This window comes from Helianthus annuus, chromosome 9 (assembly GCF_002127325.2).
Source record: "Helianthus annuus cultivar XRQ/B chromosome 9, HanXRQr2.0-SUNRISE, whole genome shotgun sequence".
In the NCBI taxonomy this organism is placed as follows: Eukaryota; Viridiplantae; Streptophyta; class Magnoliopsida; order Asterales; family Asteraceae; genus Helianthus; species Helianthus annuus.
Genome location: NC_035441.2, coordinates 5,126,325 through 5,143,592, shown reverse-complemented (window position 1 = coordinate 5,143,592; position 17,268 = coordinate 5,126,325). Strand labels below are relative to the sequence as shown.

The following is a 17,268-nucleotide window of genomic DNA, read 5'->3' as shown; positions in this document are numbered from 1 at the left end:
TTAAATTGAGGGGCGAGTTACCTACTATGCAAAACCTAACTACTCATTATAATATATTTTCATAAATGCCAGCTTTGAATTGTCAAATCTGCAAAAAAAAAAAAAAGTACACGCATGTACCCCAAACCATATCCAAGAAACATTTATAATAATATATATAAAGTAGTTGTTATGGGGAATCTAAGATGGACAAAAAGCCATCATAGTTCTCAGATTGTACTTGTGGGAAACGTTGATATTATATGTTAACTCAATTGATATACTATTATAGTATTTTTATAAATAAAAAAAAGGTGAAGTCTTACAAAGTAGTTGTGCCAACTTGGAAGTGACTGCATAAGTACATACATATGGAACACTATATCCAAGAAATATATAAAAGTACAGTCTCATTAATTGCCCCAATATGGGGAATCTAAATTGGACAAAAAGGAAACTTGTCACTTATTAATGTTTAGACTAATAAAAAGGCATAAATAATAAAAAGGAAAAAATATGTGTACTCTATCTCTAAGTATATTCATTGTTAATGTATCTCTGTCATGATTTCGTAACTACAGTACACACATCTGATAAATTCCAAATTGACTCTTTGCATGTAGTAATAAAAATATAAAATATATATATACACCTGTCGCAAAAATCAAAAGTCCAAAACTTTAAAGAAAACGGAACCTTTAAAGAAAATTGAAACTCATTAAATCAAAAAAATAATTATCTCCTATGTTGCTCAGAGTAGTACATTTAATGTTGATGTAAACTGATGTAGGCTCAACTGATGTAAACAATATAATTAATTTTTCCACCTAACATCATTTGATTGTCTATAAAAATAAGGTGAAATGTAAAATTTAGTTTCATCACTTGTGCACCATAAAAAAGAACTAAAAAAAACACCTTACTATGTCTAGTCCATCATCACCGGCGAACTCAAAACGGGTTACCAAACGATTACGGAGAACTCTTTCATTCGAACTCCAAACTCCAAAATCGGATTGCAACCCAGAGTGTTCTCAAATCACAAAAACCCCTTGCATTCCGTCAATGCCGCCCACTGTTGAAGAAAATCTGGATATCGATGCTAAGCTTATAAGTGACCTCCTTACTAACACTAAAGCTGAAGCAACAACACATGATGAGATGTCGCTAGATGATGAACTTTTGGATGTTGACTGGGGATCATTTTACTTCACCACACAAGTTACCCCCGTCAAAAAAACTTCATCTGTAGTGCTCGAAGACCAAGCAAAACCAGTCACCGGCACCCAGGAGACCTCCCCGGCAGTTGATCAAAAAACTATCGATGATCCTGAAGATGATCCTATAGATGATGATTACTCCTGTTACTCTGAAAACACCCTTATCTCGTGGGCCAACCACAACCCCTGGGAGAGTGAGCTTAGCCCAGAACCACTTAGCACTGAAATTGAGTATGGCACACCAAGATCGTTTCTTGACTAAATAGTGGTGTTTACATCATGTTGCTATTATCGGTGTGAAAAAAATGTGCCCCAATTTTCCCTCTCTCATGCAATATAGGGGCTACTTTACTTATCCTATGTTGTTTACCATATCTAGTGTTGAAGTTATTATGTACTCAACTATTGAGATAAATCTATGTTTTTCCCAGTGTATCTTATTCAATAATTCGTGTCATTATTATATGATTTTAAAAAAAATTGATATCTTAAAAAAAAAGGACATACATAGGTTACACACCTTAGGGAAAAAAATAAAAAAAATAAAAAAGAGTCACGTGATCAAATCTAAAAAAACATACAATGTTGTTGGGGAAAAAAAATACTCAAGGAAGGTTCAAAGGCACATGATCAAACACACATATAAAAAAAATGTACAAAAAAAACTCGCTGAAAAAAATGTATCTCGGATACACCAAAAATTTACAAAAATCATGGGCAAAAGAAAAATGTAACATGGTAAAGACAAGAACCAAAAAAACAACAAAAAATTCAGATTCAAAACATCAAAACTCTACATAAAATCTTAGTGGGAAAAAAATGTAATATGGAAAAAACAAAACCCAAAACCCCATAACATAGAAAAATCTCAGATTCAACCAAACATCACCAAGTACATACTAGAAAAAGTCATTAAACATACTAATAAGCATAATCCAACTAAGTACTAACTAATTCTTAATCATAACAAACAATCCTAACAAGTAAGGTGCCAAACACTAACGCTAATATCAGTAACCATATAACCCTATTCTTCTTCCGAATTTCTTGTTCGCGGGTAAACAGTTCAGCTTGCAGGTTGTTGATGTTCCTCAAAAGACCTGGTATGATCCTAGTTGACCGTAAGCACATCGGTGGGTCGACCCAACCAATGAAAGGGCAGTTGCTAGGCTACATTAAAAAAAAAAGGGCAAAAAACATGATTAGAAAACACGTTTACTTAATAAAACCAGGGTTTGAATCTTTTACCTTAAATGGACATGAATAGAACCTTCTTCCTGGGTTATCGTCGGTCCATGATGTCCGAATAACAGCAATCCTCCCACATGAACACCTTTTCATCTTTTTTGAGAGATAGATGAATATAGTTTGGGTAGTTGGAGATGGAGATAGTTGGAAGCTTGTAGTTGAAATGATGGATCTAATATAAAGATATGAACCAACCATTTGTGGGTCCCATGGTAAATATATCCTTTTGTCATTACCCACGTCCACCTACTTCCTACTTTTTTAACTTTTCATTACTTTTTTTAAAATAAACCAAAAACATAATACATCCAAAGAAATAAAGTAACAACACACAAAGTAGATAGTTTTTTTTTCCATTACATATTACACCACAAAAAGATTAGAAAAACATTAGACACATAAATTACTCCTTACATAATGTTGATAACCTGATACTATACCTAATTTCTAATTAACCTAAAAACATACATACATCTTAAAAAACGACATAATTAAAAAAACACACCAACAACACCTAATTTCTACTTGAGCTTGTTCATGTGAACCATTTTTTGCACTTGCAAGGGTTTGCTGGCACAGGGGAAACTGATATGTTTATTGGGAAATATGAATCCCACTCAATTTCACTCATCCATGAGACATCATCAACCCAATCGCTGGTTGTGGGATCTTCAACATCTCTTTTTTTTGGGTATGTTGTAGGCTCACCCTTGGGCACTACTCTTGGCTCCATCTTGACTGTAGCGTTAACAGTAGGCTCGTTCTTCGGTATTGCTCGCGCCGTAGGCTTCACATCGGGTTCAACCTTGGGGGTCGGAAAACTAGTTCTCTTCCCGCGGGGGTGCCCATCACTGGTAAAAATCTCCCTAAGCTTGCGTATGGGCATAGCGGGTAGAGGGGTTGTTTCAGGAATATCGCCAACGCCGACTGGAGTCGATGCAAACTTTCGAAGTCTCTTGCCAACATTAACGAACTCATTTTTTTCAGGCTTGAGATCGATCGCCTCAACATCCAGAACTTTGGAAAACAAACATGGCCTCTTGTGCATTGTTATGCTTTGTGTGTGATAAGTAGGTAACAATGCTTTGGGGATATACACATTGGGGGGTGCTGAAACTTATTTATAATGAAAAAGGATGGTGGTGATTAGATATGAGAGTAAATGACAAATTAAATGCATCACCAGGAAAATAAGGGGAAAAGTAACAAAAAGATACATCTTGTTCTATGTATTATGGAAAAATGTATCTACGGCTAGTGTTTTGTACAAAAAATACAAACAGAAAAAAAAACACAAACTACTATATGTGCTAATAATTTTTTTTTTTGTTAACGGCTTTTGTAACGAAAAGGGACCTTTTCTAGCTAATTATATACATAAAATGGATGTAACGACAAAAATATGTAACATGGTATAAAAAAAAACAAAAAATCCATAAGATTGAAAAATCTCAGATTCAAACACAGCAAAGAATCTACAAAAATACTAATGGTGAAAAAAATGTAACACATTAAAAAAAAAACCTAAAAAATACATAGCATTAACAGGTACATACTAACGAAAATATCATTAGCATACTAACAAAAGATAAATCCAGCTAAGTACCACCCATTTCTTAATCTCAACAAACAATGCAACGTTTACTTCTAACACAAAACATTAGGGATATCATTTCATAATGCAACTGATCAGTTAAAACATAGTCATTAAACTTAAAAACCATACGACATACCAAAACCACATACATCCTAACATGCAAACATATGCATGTGCATCGACTTTCATATAATCTACACATGCAAACATGTGCATGTCCAAAAGGGTTGATCAAAGTTTACTTGCGCTCCACTAAAATGGAGACCAAAAAGCTGGCGTCATAAAAGTTTTCAAAACACGCACATCACACACATCAACATAAAAATACCAAATCAAGTGGACTCCTGGCTCGCAGAGCTTGAGTCTTCGTCCTCGTCCTCGTTACCCGATTTATTCTTCTTCTTCTTTTTCTTGCAATTTCTTGAATCATGCCCAGTCACATACTTCATACAGGTTCGGCAAAGCCTGGGTGTTTTGGGAGGTTTGACAGCAGAGTTGCTCGTTCCATCCTGAGGTGCTCTAGACAATCGCCGGCGTTTGCCGCGTCCTTTGTTCCTGATCCCGTCTGGGTTGTCGAGAGTTACGTCCCCATCTAAAGAAACACCAAGCAATTCTTCAACAGCAGCATAGTTATCATTGTTGGCTCCGTCATCGACTGGTCCTCCATTTAGTAACTTGCATTTCAGTTCCTTTATCTGCTCAGCGAACGAGGAAAGTCCTCCAACATCGCTTCTTAATGCGTCCACACATTCAGTTACGATCTCAAGGATCTGACTTCTAGCAGCAGCTTGTGGACGAGTGTCAACGCCATATCGACTCTCAATAGAAAATAAACTTTTAGGAAGCACGTCCCTAGACCAACGCTTAACAACATACTGGGCCGGGATTCTTTCAATATTGTTTACCCGGTAAACACAAAAAATGTGCCTACACAAATATCCAATACGGATGAAGTTGTTGCATGAACAGGAAACCGACTGGTTACTCAACTCAAGTATAACCTATAAACACACCAAAACACATAATTAAGCTTCTATGAAAAAAAGCATAATGAATAACTTAAAACAAAAAAATGCAACTATAAAGATACATCAAAATTACCGTAAATGTGTTGGTTGCATTGTTACGTTTGTCCAATTGATTCACATAGTAAACACAACCTTCCTCACAATCCTCCGTGTTTACAATGTAACAAAACAGCTTCCCCTTGTATATCTCTTTTCTTACTTCCGTAGAAATTGCATGTGTATACAACTCAAAGGCATGCTTCTCAATAGCTAGGTCAGTACTGTCCATGAATACACTAGATGAAGTTTTAAACTCTGCAACGCGTTGCCTGTAATGCTGATTGTCTATCCTAGTCTCGTAACATAGCATGAACTGAACTAGTGTGTTAGCACTAGAAGAGTTGACCTTGAAGCTTGAGTTAGAGCTTTCACATCTTGATGTAGTCTTCATCAAACAACACATTGGGATGTCACGGAAGTAGGCAGGTACCCATTGGTCCCTAATTGAGTACATGTCCTTCAACCAGTCGTGATCTTGTAACCCATATTCCTCCATCAAAAGTTGCCACCGCGTCTCAAATGTAGATGGCTTCATGTGAATACTCCACACCAAACGATGCATCAATGCTCTTAGCTCAGAGTTTTGTAACAAGTCTCCAGCAATCTATACAAATGAAAACACAAAAACTGTTAAAATAATTGAAACAAAAACAAACTTCTCAAAAATAGATTCATAAATTAATAAAAACCTTGGTGGGAAGTTTCTTCATAATATGCCACATGCAAAGGCGGTGCTGAGAGTCTGTGAAAACCTCTGAAATGGCAGCTTTCATTGAAGGATCCTGGTCCGTCAGAACTAGCTTTGGTTGCTTCTTGTGTGCCTTGAGAAATGATTCAAGTAACCACTTGTAAGACTCAGTGGTTTCGTTGAATAACAAGCCAGCACCGAATGTCACACATTGTTTATGATTATCAACGCCTGTGAAAGGAACAAAAATCATGTTGTACCTGTGCGACAAAGAAAAAAAAAACAAAAGTTAAATAGTATGTTAAAGGGAAAAAAGTGCAACTATCAAAAACCTTACTTGTTAGTGTGATAAGTCGCATCAAAAGCTAACACATCCCCAAACACCTCGTAGTTTATCTTGGAAATTTCGTCTGCCCAAAAAATCGATCTCAATTGCCCTTTCTCAACAACAAACTCATACTAAAAGTCTGGTAAGCTCTCGGATCTTTCTTTGAGACGATCTATAACAAGTTGCGCATCACGATCGCCAATATAAAGCCTAACCGACTAGCTCCAGTTCTTAAAATCAGTTGGCGTGCCACGTACATTGTGATGTCCACCCATCAGGGACACTAAAACTCTGTGAGAAACAATCGGACCAATTCTGTTCAAACTCATGTTATGGATAAACTGTTTGGATGCAAATGGTAGTTTCCTTGAAGTCCTACTTAGGTCACGATTGAAACGCTCAACAAACGGATGATTATGGTGCTCATTGAACCCTACCACTGTGCACGTAGAGCTGCCCTCACAAAACTTAACCAGTATACTAGCCTTGCAATCTGTCACTGTGAAATTACTTTGCCTAATAGTCAAGCTTGAATGCTCCAAAGTATCAGTTTTACGCTTAATCTGTGGTTTTGAATATTTAGTACACCTTATGTACTGGTGAGTGACAACCCCCTTCCATCTCTTGGTTTGCCCCTTACGAATAGAAAACCCAGAATACACAGCATAATCCTTGTACATACTGAACACATCCTTCCACGTTTCATAAACAGAACCAACAACAGGCTTTAAAACAATAGGAACATTAGGACACCACATTCTAGTCCCATTGGGTGTGTGGTGAACATAAAATTCCTCGTCCGCATGAACACCTAGAAAAAGTGTATTGATTAAATAAATCATAGCACGTATAGGTTAAAACACAAATTTACTTGTAACATGAAAACATAACAAACTGATACTATAGTTTCCAAAAATACAACATTAACACCTTTTCCAAAAAAAAATTCAAATAAAACGTGGAAGTACATTTTATTGATGACGCCAAAAAGTGTAGATGCTATTGCATTTTTTTAATGGTGACCATATGTCATACTTTGTTAACGTATACTTGCTAAATTATTATTATGGTATGCCATAGTGTCACCTTTTCAATACATACTATCATATATAACCTAACCATAGTACCAAGTTCAATACCTTGGTTTCCAAAAACATATAAAAACTTAATACAAGTCTAACGACATGTTTTCTAAAAGCTTGTTTCTTAAAAAAAATGGTTACACTTGTTTTTTGCCTTGGAAAAAAAAATACCACATTTTCAACCAAACTACCCAAAACATCAACTGCTTAATAATAATAATAATAACAATAATAATAAAAATAATAATAATAATAATAATAATAATAATAATAATAATAAACTACAAACAACAATTAAACTATAGATAAAAACAATGACCTGTTGATAACAACTGAGTAAAAGTACAATCTTGAACACCATCTTCATCATCATCTAGTCCATTTTGATTCAGAGTTGAGGCTACACATAAAAAAAAAAGTTAAGCAACAAGAATCCAATGTACAACTAAACAAATAAATCCTTATTTTACACAACAGAAAAAAAAAGGAACCAACATGAATCGAACGAATATCTACACAAGCATTTAAAGCTGTACATCTAATGAAACAGAAAAAAAAATCACTCACGTGTAATCGCTGAAGAAATAGGTTCAGGATCTGGAGAAACTCTACCCTCAACCAAAGCATCTTCATCTTCATTAAATGCAAAATGAAGTGAAAGATTATGTGGGACAACATTTAATGGTGAACCGGGATCATCATTGAGGTTGGCTACCTCCGTACCGCCGGCAACAGTTAGATGTTGTTGGTTGTTCAAATCAGCCATGTTAAATGCAAGTTCTCATCAATGATGAGTAAATGGTGAGTAAATGAAGAGAAAGAAACTGATGAGAAGAAAAGAGAGATGAAGAAAGTTGTGATATTAAGAAAATAGAGAAGAAGAAAGTCTCCTCCAAGTACATGCATTTATTAAAAGCATGACAAGATGAAAAGGTGGGTATGATACAAATGAAAGAAGTCTGCGTGTGCAGACATCACCATCGCCATCTATACATGTCAAAAGTGAGACATGCAAAATTACTATCATGCCCCTCATTCTTCAAATAACAGTTTAAACGTGGATCAATCCTAGCCACATATTAGAGTTTTCAGGGTTTAGTCAACTGGACTGAGTTTTCTCATTATAATTAGCCTATATATATATATATATATATATATATATATATACAAGATATGAAAGAAAAAAATTATAGAAAAACATATAGGATATGATAAAAAAATTAAATGGTTATCTATGCATCTTTCCTTGTATTGAAATGGGTAAGCATATATTCCATTTAGGGATTGTGAGACTGACCCCTGCCATTTATAGCAAAGGAGGGAATTAAGGTGTGGAATGGGTTCCATTTGTGTGAATCGAACCCAAACCCTTTAAACGTCACTAAAATTGATTCTTTCTTATCGAATTTGATTGGCTATGATATGGAATCTTTCACCTACCATTTGTTGCAACAACCCAACTTCAATCAATCTGTTTCACACTTTCTCTCTCAAGATCTTTTATTGATGGAGAATAAGGAGGCTTTACCACCAGACCAACTCACATTTTGTTTGTTTGTTTCTATTATATATATACACAAAAAAACATAGCGTGAAAAAAATTCGTTAGTGAATGTTACGTGTCATCAATTGCTTTACCCACCGACTCTCTCCACCAATAAAACGTAACACTATATATACATAGTGATAGTCAGGGGCGGAACCACAATGTTAGGAGTCGTAGCAGCCGTAGCACGGGTTACGGCTCAACCCCGTATTCGTAGTGTTTTTTTTTCCGGTTTTATACAAAGGATACCCCTAAAAAATACGAGAATACTCTTAACAAAAAAAATGATACTTGATATTACTAAAATCTCCTTTTCTTTATATGCCCAAATATTTTACAACCCGAAAACTTGTATAATAATTAAGCCCGAATTAACAATAATAGAATTGAAAGAAGGCCAAAAATAAAATTGATAAAGTTAGCCCAAGACCCAAAACAATATTATAATTTATAGGAATGTGAATTCTTCCTTAATTCAATAGTAAATGTTACAATATATACATCATTGCAATACGCTAAATATGGAAACAATATCAAAGATATGCTATACAAAATATATACAATATATGCTCTAATACACCCCCGCAGTCGAATCGGGAGGCTTCCGGACGTTGAGACTGGAGCGAAAATCGTCAAACAGGACACGAGGAAGCCCTTTAGTAAATATGTCAGCAATCTGGTAACGCGATGGTACATGCAAAACGCGAACACACCCCCGTTGGACTTGCTCTCGAACAAAATGTATATCCAACTCAATATGTTTCGTCCGCTGATGTTGGACGGGGTTACAAGACAGGTAAATAGCACTAACATTGTCACAATATACCAAAGTGGCACGAGACAATGGTCGATGAAGCTCAAGCAGCAGATTTCGAAGCCAACAAATTTCCGCAACAACATTAGCTACACCCCTGTATTCCGCTTCGGTACTGGATCTAGAAACTGTGGCTTGCCTCTTAGAAGACCATGAAAGGAGGTTGTCACCCAAATAAACGCAATATCCAGAAGTGGAGCGACGAGTGTCAGGACATCCAGCCCAATCAGCATCGGTATACGCAAGAAGAGATAAATTAGGAGCAGGACTTCTTCCCGTACTCTGAGGTGCCCTGTAAATAACGAATGATACGTTTAAGTGCATGCCAGTGATCTTCAGTAGGTGAGTGCATGTGCATGCAAATCTGCTGAACAGCGTAGGAGATGTCCGGTCTGGTGAAAGTAAGATTCTGGAGAGCACCAGCAAGACTCAGGTAAGTGGTGGAGTCGGAAAACGGAGACGGAGAGGAAGAGGCACCGCTGAGCTTCGGATTGGTGTCGACAGGGGTTGCGACTGGCTTACAAGAATCCATAGCAGCACGATGGATGATGTCTCGAGTGTAAGCCTGCTGAGAAAGAAACATGTTATTGCCAGACCGTGTAACCGAGATGCCCAAAAAATAAGTCAGAGGACCAAGATCCTTCATAGCAAACTCGCCAGCGAGAGCAGACATAAGACGTCTGCGTAGATCATCTGATGAGGTGGTCAAGATAATATCGTCGACATACAGAAGGAGATATGCAGTGTCTCGACCATGCCGGTAAATAAAGAGGGAGTGATCCGATTTACTCTGTGCGAACCCCTGCAACAAGACAAAGTCAGTAAAGCGTTGGTACCAGGCTCGAGGTGCCTGCTTGAGACCGTTGAGGGACTTGCGTAAACGGCAGACATAATCTGGAAAATCTCGACTGCGAAACCCCATGGGTTGGTGCATATAGACCGTTTCCGCGAGGTTGCCATGTAGGAAGGCGTTCGTGACGTCTAGCTGATGAATTGGCCAAGCTTGAGAGAGAGCCAGAGAAAGAACCAACCGAATAGTAGCGGGTTTCACAACCGGGCTGAATGTTTCACCACAATCAATACCAACCTGTTGACTCCGACCGTCACAAACCAGTCGTGCCTTGTACCGTTCCAAACTCCCATCGGACCTGAATTTATGCTTAAAGAGCCACATGCTGCAGATGATATTCATGCCGGGTGTTCGAGGAACTAACTCACAGGTCTCGTTCTTAATAAGTGCACTAAACTCGTCAGACATGGCATTAAACCACTCAGGTACAGACAAGGCAACTTGAGGATTTTTGGGTATAGGGACGATGGTAGAGGTATGAAGGTTGAACGGATGTTTGGGTTTAACTATACCGTCCATTGCGCGTGTGCGCATGGTCCGGGTGGGAATAGTGTACGAGGGAGCGGACGGAGTTAGGGTAGTCGAGTTGTGAGTTGATGGGGGGATAACAGTGGTGCGGGTGAGGGAAGGGGCTGGGTTTGGTTGCGGGTGGGCAGTAGTGGGCTGGGCCGTAGGTTGGTCGGTGAGAGAGGGAGGTTGGGCTGTGGGAGAGGGAGTTGGCTGGGCTGCATTGGAGGGGTTGGTTTGGGTCGGGAGCGAGGTAGCGGTCGGGCTAGTGGAGGGGTAGGAAACCCCATCCCAAAGGAGCGGATGAAGGCCATTAGACAAGAAGTCATAGGCCCGGGGAGCGGGTGGCATGGTGGAGGCAAAAGGAAATATCGTCTCCTCAAAATGTACATGACGGGAGACATAGAAGGTGTTCGTGGAAAGATCGAGGCAACGGTAGCCCCGATGGTTAGGTGGGTAGCCAAGGAAAACGCTAGGTTTCGAGCGGTTGGCGAGTTTATTGATAGTCGTGGATGGAAGTATAGGGTAACAAAGACAACCGAATACCCGGAGATGATCATAAGTTGGGTCACGGTGGTAGAGCCGAGTGGTAGGGGTGAGGAAGTTATGGTGTTTGTTGGGGATGATGTTAAGTAAGTAGGTGGCCGTTTCAAGGGCGTGGTGCCAAAAATTAGGAGGAAGAGAGGCTTGGGCTAGGAGCGAACGTAGCATATTATTAATAGTTCGTATTTTACGTTCGGCCTTGCCGTTTTGGGAGTAGGTATAGGGACATGAAAACCTGAATTGCATGCCTTGTTGTTTGCAAAAGGATTGGAAGGAAGAATTGGAGTATTCCTTCCCATTGTCACATTGAAACTGTTTTATTTTCTTTTCAAATTGGGTGGTAATTAAGGCATTAAATTGAGAAAAAATGGAGAAGACATGTTATTTATTCGTAATTGGATATGTCCACAAAAAATTAGTGAAATCATCTAAGAACAAAATATAATATCGATGGCCCCCCGGTGCTAGGCACTGGCGAGGTCCATAGGTCACTGTGAATAATATCAAAAGGTAAACAAGTAGTATTGGGAGAATCATAAAAGGGAAACTTTGTGCTCTTGCCAAAAACACAAGGTTCACATAAAGTTTTATTATGTTTAGTAATAGTAGATGAAATAGGTAAAGATAACGAATGCAATAAAGAAGCGCCCGGGTGCCCGAGTCGTTGATGCCAACGATCTTGAGAGGTAGCAGCAAAAGCAGTAGAAGTGTTGGAAGGGAGAGGAGTAGTCAGCGGATAGAGGTCGCCCGAGCTATTGCATCATAGGAGGGGTGCCTTGGTCTTGAGGTCCTTCACAGTAAAACCGAAAGGGTCAAATTCAATAGAAAGTAAGTTGTCGGTGGTAAGTTTTCGGACAGAAATAAGGTTTTTAATAAGATGTGGGGCAATCATAACATTGTTTAATTTCAGTGGAGGGTAAGGGGGTGGTAGGGTGAAGTTGCCTTGCCCGATAACAGGAATGGTCATGCCATTACCGACAGTAATAAACTTGTTAGTGCAAGTATTAAAAATAAACGGAGAGATGTTACCTTGGGGGGTGGTCATGTGACCCGTTGCACCCGTATCCATGATGTCTTGCGGGTCAGGTTGATTGAGAGAGAGAGTGTAGAGGGCCTGTTGAATATCCGTAGGAGTGAATGCAGCAGCCGTGTGAGCTTGATTTGGATGTGGCCCTAAGATGCCGGCAGTGGGGTTATGTGGTCGCGGGTTGGTCGGGTAGGGGCAAGGCGGTGTGCCATAGGGAGGAGCGGTGTTATTGATGAGAGAACCCCATTGCTGAGCCGTCCAAGAGTTGGGAAAAACTATGTAAGGATGTTGGGACTGACCCCCGTAACCACGACCACCGCCCCTAGAGCCGGAACGACCACGGCCACGGGAACGACCCCGACCGCGGCTGCGAGAGGAGTAGGTAGAAGGCTGATCAGCCGATGCCGAAGGGCTGGCTGCGGTTGTGAGAGCGGTGGCGGAGGCGGAGGCGGCGCGTGTGGCCTGAGCTTTCTTTTTAGTTTCTTCCATGGTAAGACGAGAGCGACATTCACTGAATTCGGGTAAGGGATCCCGGTGTTGTAGGACCGTGGAGATGCTGTCATAGGCGTCGGTCAGGCCACTTAAGAGCTGGGTGACCAGACGCTGGTTGTCAACCGGTGCCCCGACATTCTTTAGTTGGTCTGCCAGATGCTTAACCTGTTGACAGTAGGCTGACATGGAGGGGAAAGCATCAAGATGAATGTTGGAGAACTGTTGTTGGAGTTGAACCTGACGAGCACTTTTATTATCACTGAAGTGATCAGCAACCGCGGTCCAAGCTTCGCAAGCGGTTTGGCCTGGGGTGAGAATTATGCGGAGAAGATCAGTAGAGATGGTGCCATAAATCCACTGTAGGACAATGGAGTCAAGGCGTTTCCAGAGGGCCTCCGACTCGGCCAGGGCAGCGGCTTCAGCAGAGCCGGCGGCGGGAGCCGGGGCAGCAGCGGGTGTCTTGGGTTTGAGGTGGTCAAGGACCTGGTAGGCACTGCAGTGGACCTCAAAGAGGGCGGTCCAGGTGGTGTAGTCAGAAGTTTCGGCCTCGAGGGTGATGGGAATCATGTTTTTGATGTTGTTGACCGTCATGGCCGGGTGAATCTTGGTTTCCATAGGAGCAGATTGAGAGAGGCAGCAAGGAAGAGGGAGGTTACGACGACAACAGGAAGAAGAAGGGAGGGGAGAGCGACGACGGTTTAGGGTTTTGATCACTGGACTCGTGATACCATATAGGAATGTGAATTTTTCCTTCATTCAATAGTAAAGGTTACAATATATACATCATTGCAATACGCTAAATATGGAAACAATATCAAAGATATGCTATACAAAATATATACAATATATGCTCTAATATAATTGAATAAGTAATCTTGCTCGTTTTACGGTGGAAACCGGAACACATAGTTTTTGTCCTTTGATTTATCGGGTAGTGAAGCTAGCTTTGGTTTTACCGGTTGCAACCGCAACTGTTGAAAAATGTATTTTTTTTTTCTAAATTGAAGCTTGTTAAGACGGATTTACGCAATCGAATGAGCCCGAAATGTTTGAACAATGTTTTGGTTTGTGCGGTTGAAAAAGAAACTTTTGATAAAACAAAAGATGACGATGTAATGGAACGATTTCATGCTATGAGAGGTATTTGTTCTACTTTATTGATTATCATTTTTTATTGTATGATTGCACGGTAAAAAAAAATTAAATTCGGGATACCCTTAAATTAGTAAGCTAGCTCCGCCACTGGTTATAGTTTTGTACTGTTGTTTGTTTTTTTTTAAAATATTTAGATCATAATTAATGGGCTAATAGTTATATATACGGAATTTAATGTAAACAACAAACAAGATAAAATAACTAACTAACGTAACAAACTCTATCTCTAACACACTACTAATCCTCTTGGGTTTATATATATCTTCAAAAAGCTTCACAAATCACACCATTTCTCACAGATCCAAAAGCAATGGAAAAAGGTTTGCTGCAAAGTGATGAGCTATACAAGGTTTGGTTTGCTCACACAACTTTTGATCCAACTTTTGTTAATTCAAATCTTTATATCAACCAACTTTCTTGTGCTTTGCGTGTAGTACATCCTGGAGACTAATGTCTACCCTCAGGAACCCGAACCGTTGAAGGAGATTAGAGCGCTAACCGCTTCACATCAGTTGTTAGTTTCACCGCATAAAACAAGTTATAGGAATATTGTATTTTGTGTAGTTTGAAACTTGCGTGAGTTATTGAATCTTGATTTGTAGGTTTTTTATGGGTACTTCACCGGATGCGGGCCAGATGATTGAGATGTTGTTGAAGCTCACCGGTGCGAAAAAGACCTTAGAGCTTGGGGTTTATACGGGTTACTCGTTGCTACTAACCGCACTTACGATTCCTGAAGATGGCAAGGTTTGTGGTTTTTGCTATGCTTTAGTTATTAGGCTATGTCCATCCACAACCTTTTCCAACCCAACCTACCTCAACCTTCTACTCATATTCACAACCCAACCTTTAAAACATTTTTTATTAAATATATATTTTTATGCTTATTATTTATCCATAAATGTGTTAAAAATAATTACCAGTACATGTGGAAAAACAAAGATACTGCATTTTTTATAAAAAAAATAATTAAAAAAAATACTTTTCTTGAAGGAACTTGGTTTTTGATAAAATTTATATCGATATTGTATTCAGATTTTTTTAATAATTAAATATTAAAAAGTTATTAAAGAAAATCATGTTTTAGATAGAATTAATTGTTATAAAATAAAAATGGAAAACATAACTATAAAAGTAACCATTCACTAGCCAACATGTAGCATCTTCAAAATATTAAAAAAAATCCTCAACCAAAGTTGACACCACAACCTGGTTGTAAGTTTTAATTGATTTTTTTTTTCATTTTTTGGACACCAGTGGTTGGTTGTAGCCTTACTTAAATTTATGGTTAAACAAATTTATGTGATAACATTTTGGATCTATTTACTTATACACGAACGGATCTTACTATGTGTTTTTTTTTAAATAAAGAACAAATGCAACACAATAAAAACGAATTTATTAATCTCACAAACATGCTAATATAAAATTAGTTATTTATTAACAAAAAATGTTAGGGTCTACTAAAGGAAGGACAACAAGTTGTTTTGACCCATGTAACTTGTTCAATCTTGCAACTTCTAGTAGATGTTCTGATAGAGAGCCAATTTGAGATGACTAATCTCCCAAGAGACCCGTTGAGTGGGCTAGACTCCAAGAACTAAATGAGAGAAACGAAACAATACTTTTCAATAATTTTCTTCTTACTTTCAATTAGGGTGACTCGTATCATGTTCGGTGTTATGTTTGACATGATTTGATCACTTTGAATTTAAAGTTTATAATTTATACAGATTGTTGCGATAGATGTAAATCGGGAATATTATGAAATCGGTAGGCCGGTTATAGAAAAAGCTGGTGTCGAGCACAAGATCGACTTCATCGAATCAGAGGGTATTCCAGCTCTTGATAAACTACTTGAAAATGTATGTTTTCTTTAACTTGTAACATTTTATTGATTTTTTTTATTATATAAGTTTATAAATTATAAGCACACATGTATAAATGTTTAGATACATATGCAGCACAATTCGATTAAATGTAAACACACCATATACATACATAAATATTAATAAATATTAATATATGTGTGCGTGTGTTTCCTAATTTAAAAACAATATATGGTATGTTGTTAATAGATTATAAAAATGGATTATTGATATGTTTGCAAAATGGATTTACAATAGGTCATTTCATCCCATTACATTTGATTTTATAACTAATTTGATGGTTTGTTCTCTCTCTAGCCTGATAACAAAGGAAGCTTCGACTATGTATATGTTGATGCGGACAAAATAAACTATCTTAACTATCATGAGAAAGTGGTGAAACTTGTGAAGGTGAACGGGATCATTGTGTATGACAACACGCTCTGGTATGGATCTGTTGCCAAGTCCGAGGATTTGGTTCCTGAAGTTCTAAAACAAGGGCGAACTAGTGTTTTACAGTTTAACAAAGCACTTGCAATGGACCCTCGTGTGAAGATCTCTATGGCTCCCTTAGGTGATGGCATCACCATTTGTCGGCGTGTCTATTAGATATTGAGTCGTGTCTTCTTTGTTATGAATGGATCCGTTGAAGTTATTTTGATGATGCCTTATACCTATTAACCTTTGATTGTGGTGTAAGGTATATGTGGTGATACCATTTAAATGAAATAAACAAGTCAATAAATATACTTTTAAATAATAAAGACATAATTTCAGAAGTTTTTAGACTATACGGTGTGGAGGACTTTAAAATGAGGCGTTATGCGACATGTGGATAACACGTAAGCACGCGTCAAAAAAGTGGCGTGGTGCAAAAACGTGAGGTGTGGGACGGGACGTGAAAAAGTGGCGTTATTCGAAACGTGGCACACTTTTTGTTATGATTTTATATTTATAAACTAATAAAAATCTATTTAATTTCAAAAGAAATCATTAATACCAATAGACAAATGCCACATCAACCCAACCATTGTCTCGACGCTGGTGGAAAACAGTCCGCCCCACACATAACGCCGTTCCCGGGTGGTGTGTGCGACGTGGAAAGGCATAAACGCCACCAAACCAAACCCGCACCGTGTGGTCTTATTTTTTTTTTTTGAACAACAACGAAACAACTTTATTCCATCAAAACAGAAAAGGAAAAACAACATACAGCAAGGTGCTATATATTGCCTCTTTTCAATCCAGTTTAATCAA

The 17,268-nt window shown here is 38.4% G+C and overlaps 2 protein-coding genes across 2 annotated transcripts; one reads left to right on the top strand and one right to left on the bottom strand.

The window, feature by feature from the left end:
• Positions 1-4,376: 4,376 nt before the first annotated feature.
• Positions 4,377-5,340, bottom strand: LOC110877058. Its single transcript, XM_022125215.2, has 2 exons — positions 5,146-5,340; positions 4,377-5,045 (listed from the first exon to the last, which is right to left on the bottom strand). Exons 1-2 carry the CDS (start codon positions 5,338-5,340, stop codon positions 4,377-4,379), a joined length of 864 nt encoding a protein of 287 aa, XP_021980907.1.
• An 8,992-nt stretch (positions 5,341-14,332) lies between these two features.
• LOC110877057 (probable caffeoyl-CoA O-methyltransferase At4g26220) lies at positions 14,333-16,790 on the top strand. The gene is made up of 5 exons (XM_022125214.2): positions 14,333-14,492; positions 14,578-14,657; positions 14,746-14,890; positions 15,877-16,008; positions 16,330-16,790. Exons 1-5 carry the CDS (start codon positions 14,454-14,456, stop codon positions 16,618-16,620), a joined length of 687 nt encoding a protein of 228 aa, XP_021980906.1. The 5' UTR covers positions 14,333-14,453; the 3' UTR covers positions 16,621-16,790.
• Positions 16,791-17,268: the final 478 nt, after the last annotated feature.

Coding starts and splice junctions, on each gene's coding strand:
- LOC110877058 (XM_022125215.2), bottom strand. CDS start 5,340: ATGGACAGTACTGACCTAGCTATTGAGAAGCATGCCTTTGAGTTGTAT. Junction 5,046..5,145: donor ATGCAACCAACACATTTACG/GTAATTTTGATG, acceptor GTGTGTTTATAG/GTTATACTTGAGTTGAGTAA.
- LOC110877057 (XM_022125214.2), top strand. CDS start 14,454: ATGGAAAAAGGTTTGCTGCAAAGTGATGAGCTATACAAG. Junction 14,658..14,745: donor CTAACCGCTTCACATCAGTT/GTTAGTTTCACC, acceptor CTTGATTTGTAG/GTTTTTTATGGGTACTTCAC. Junction 16,009..16,329: donor TTGATAAACTACTTGAAAAT/GTATGTTTTCTT, acceptor TTCTCTCTCTAG/CCTGATAACAAAGGAAGCTT.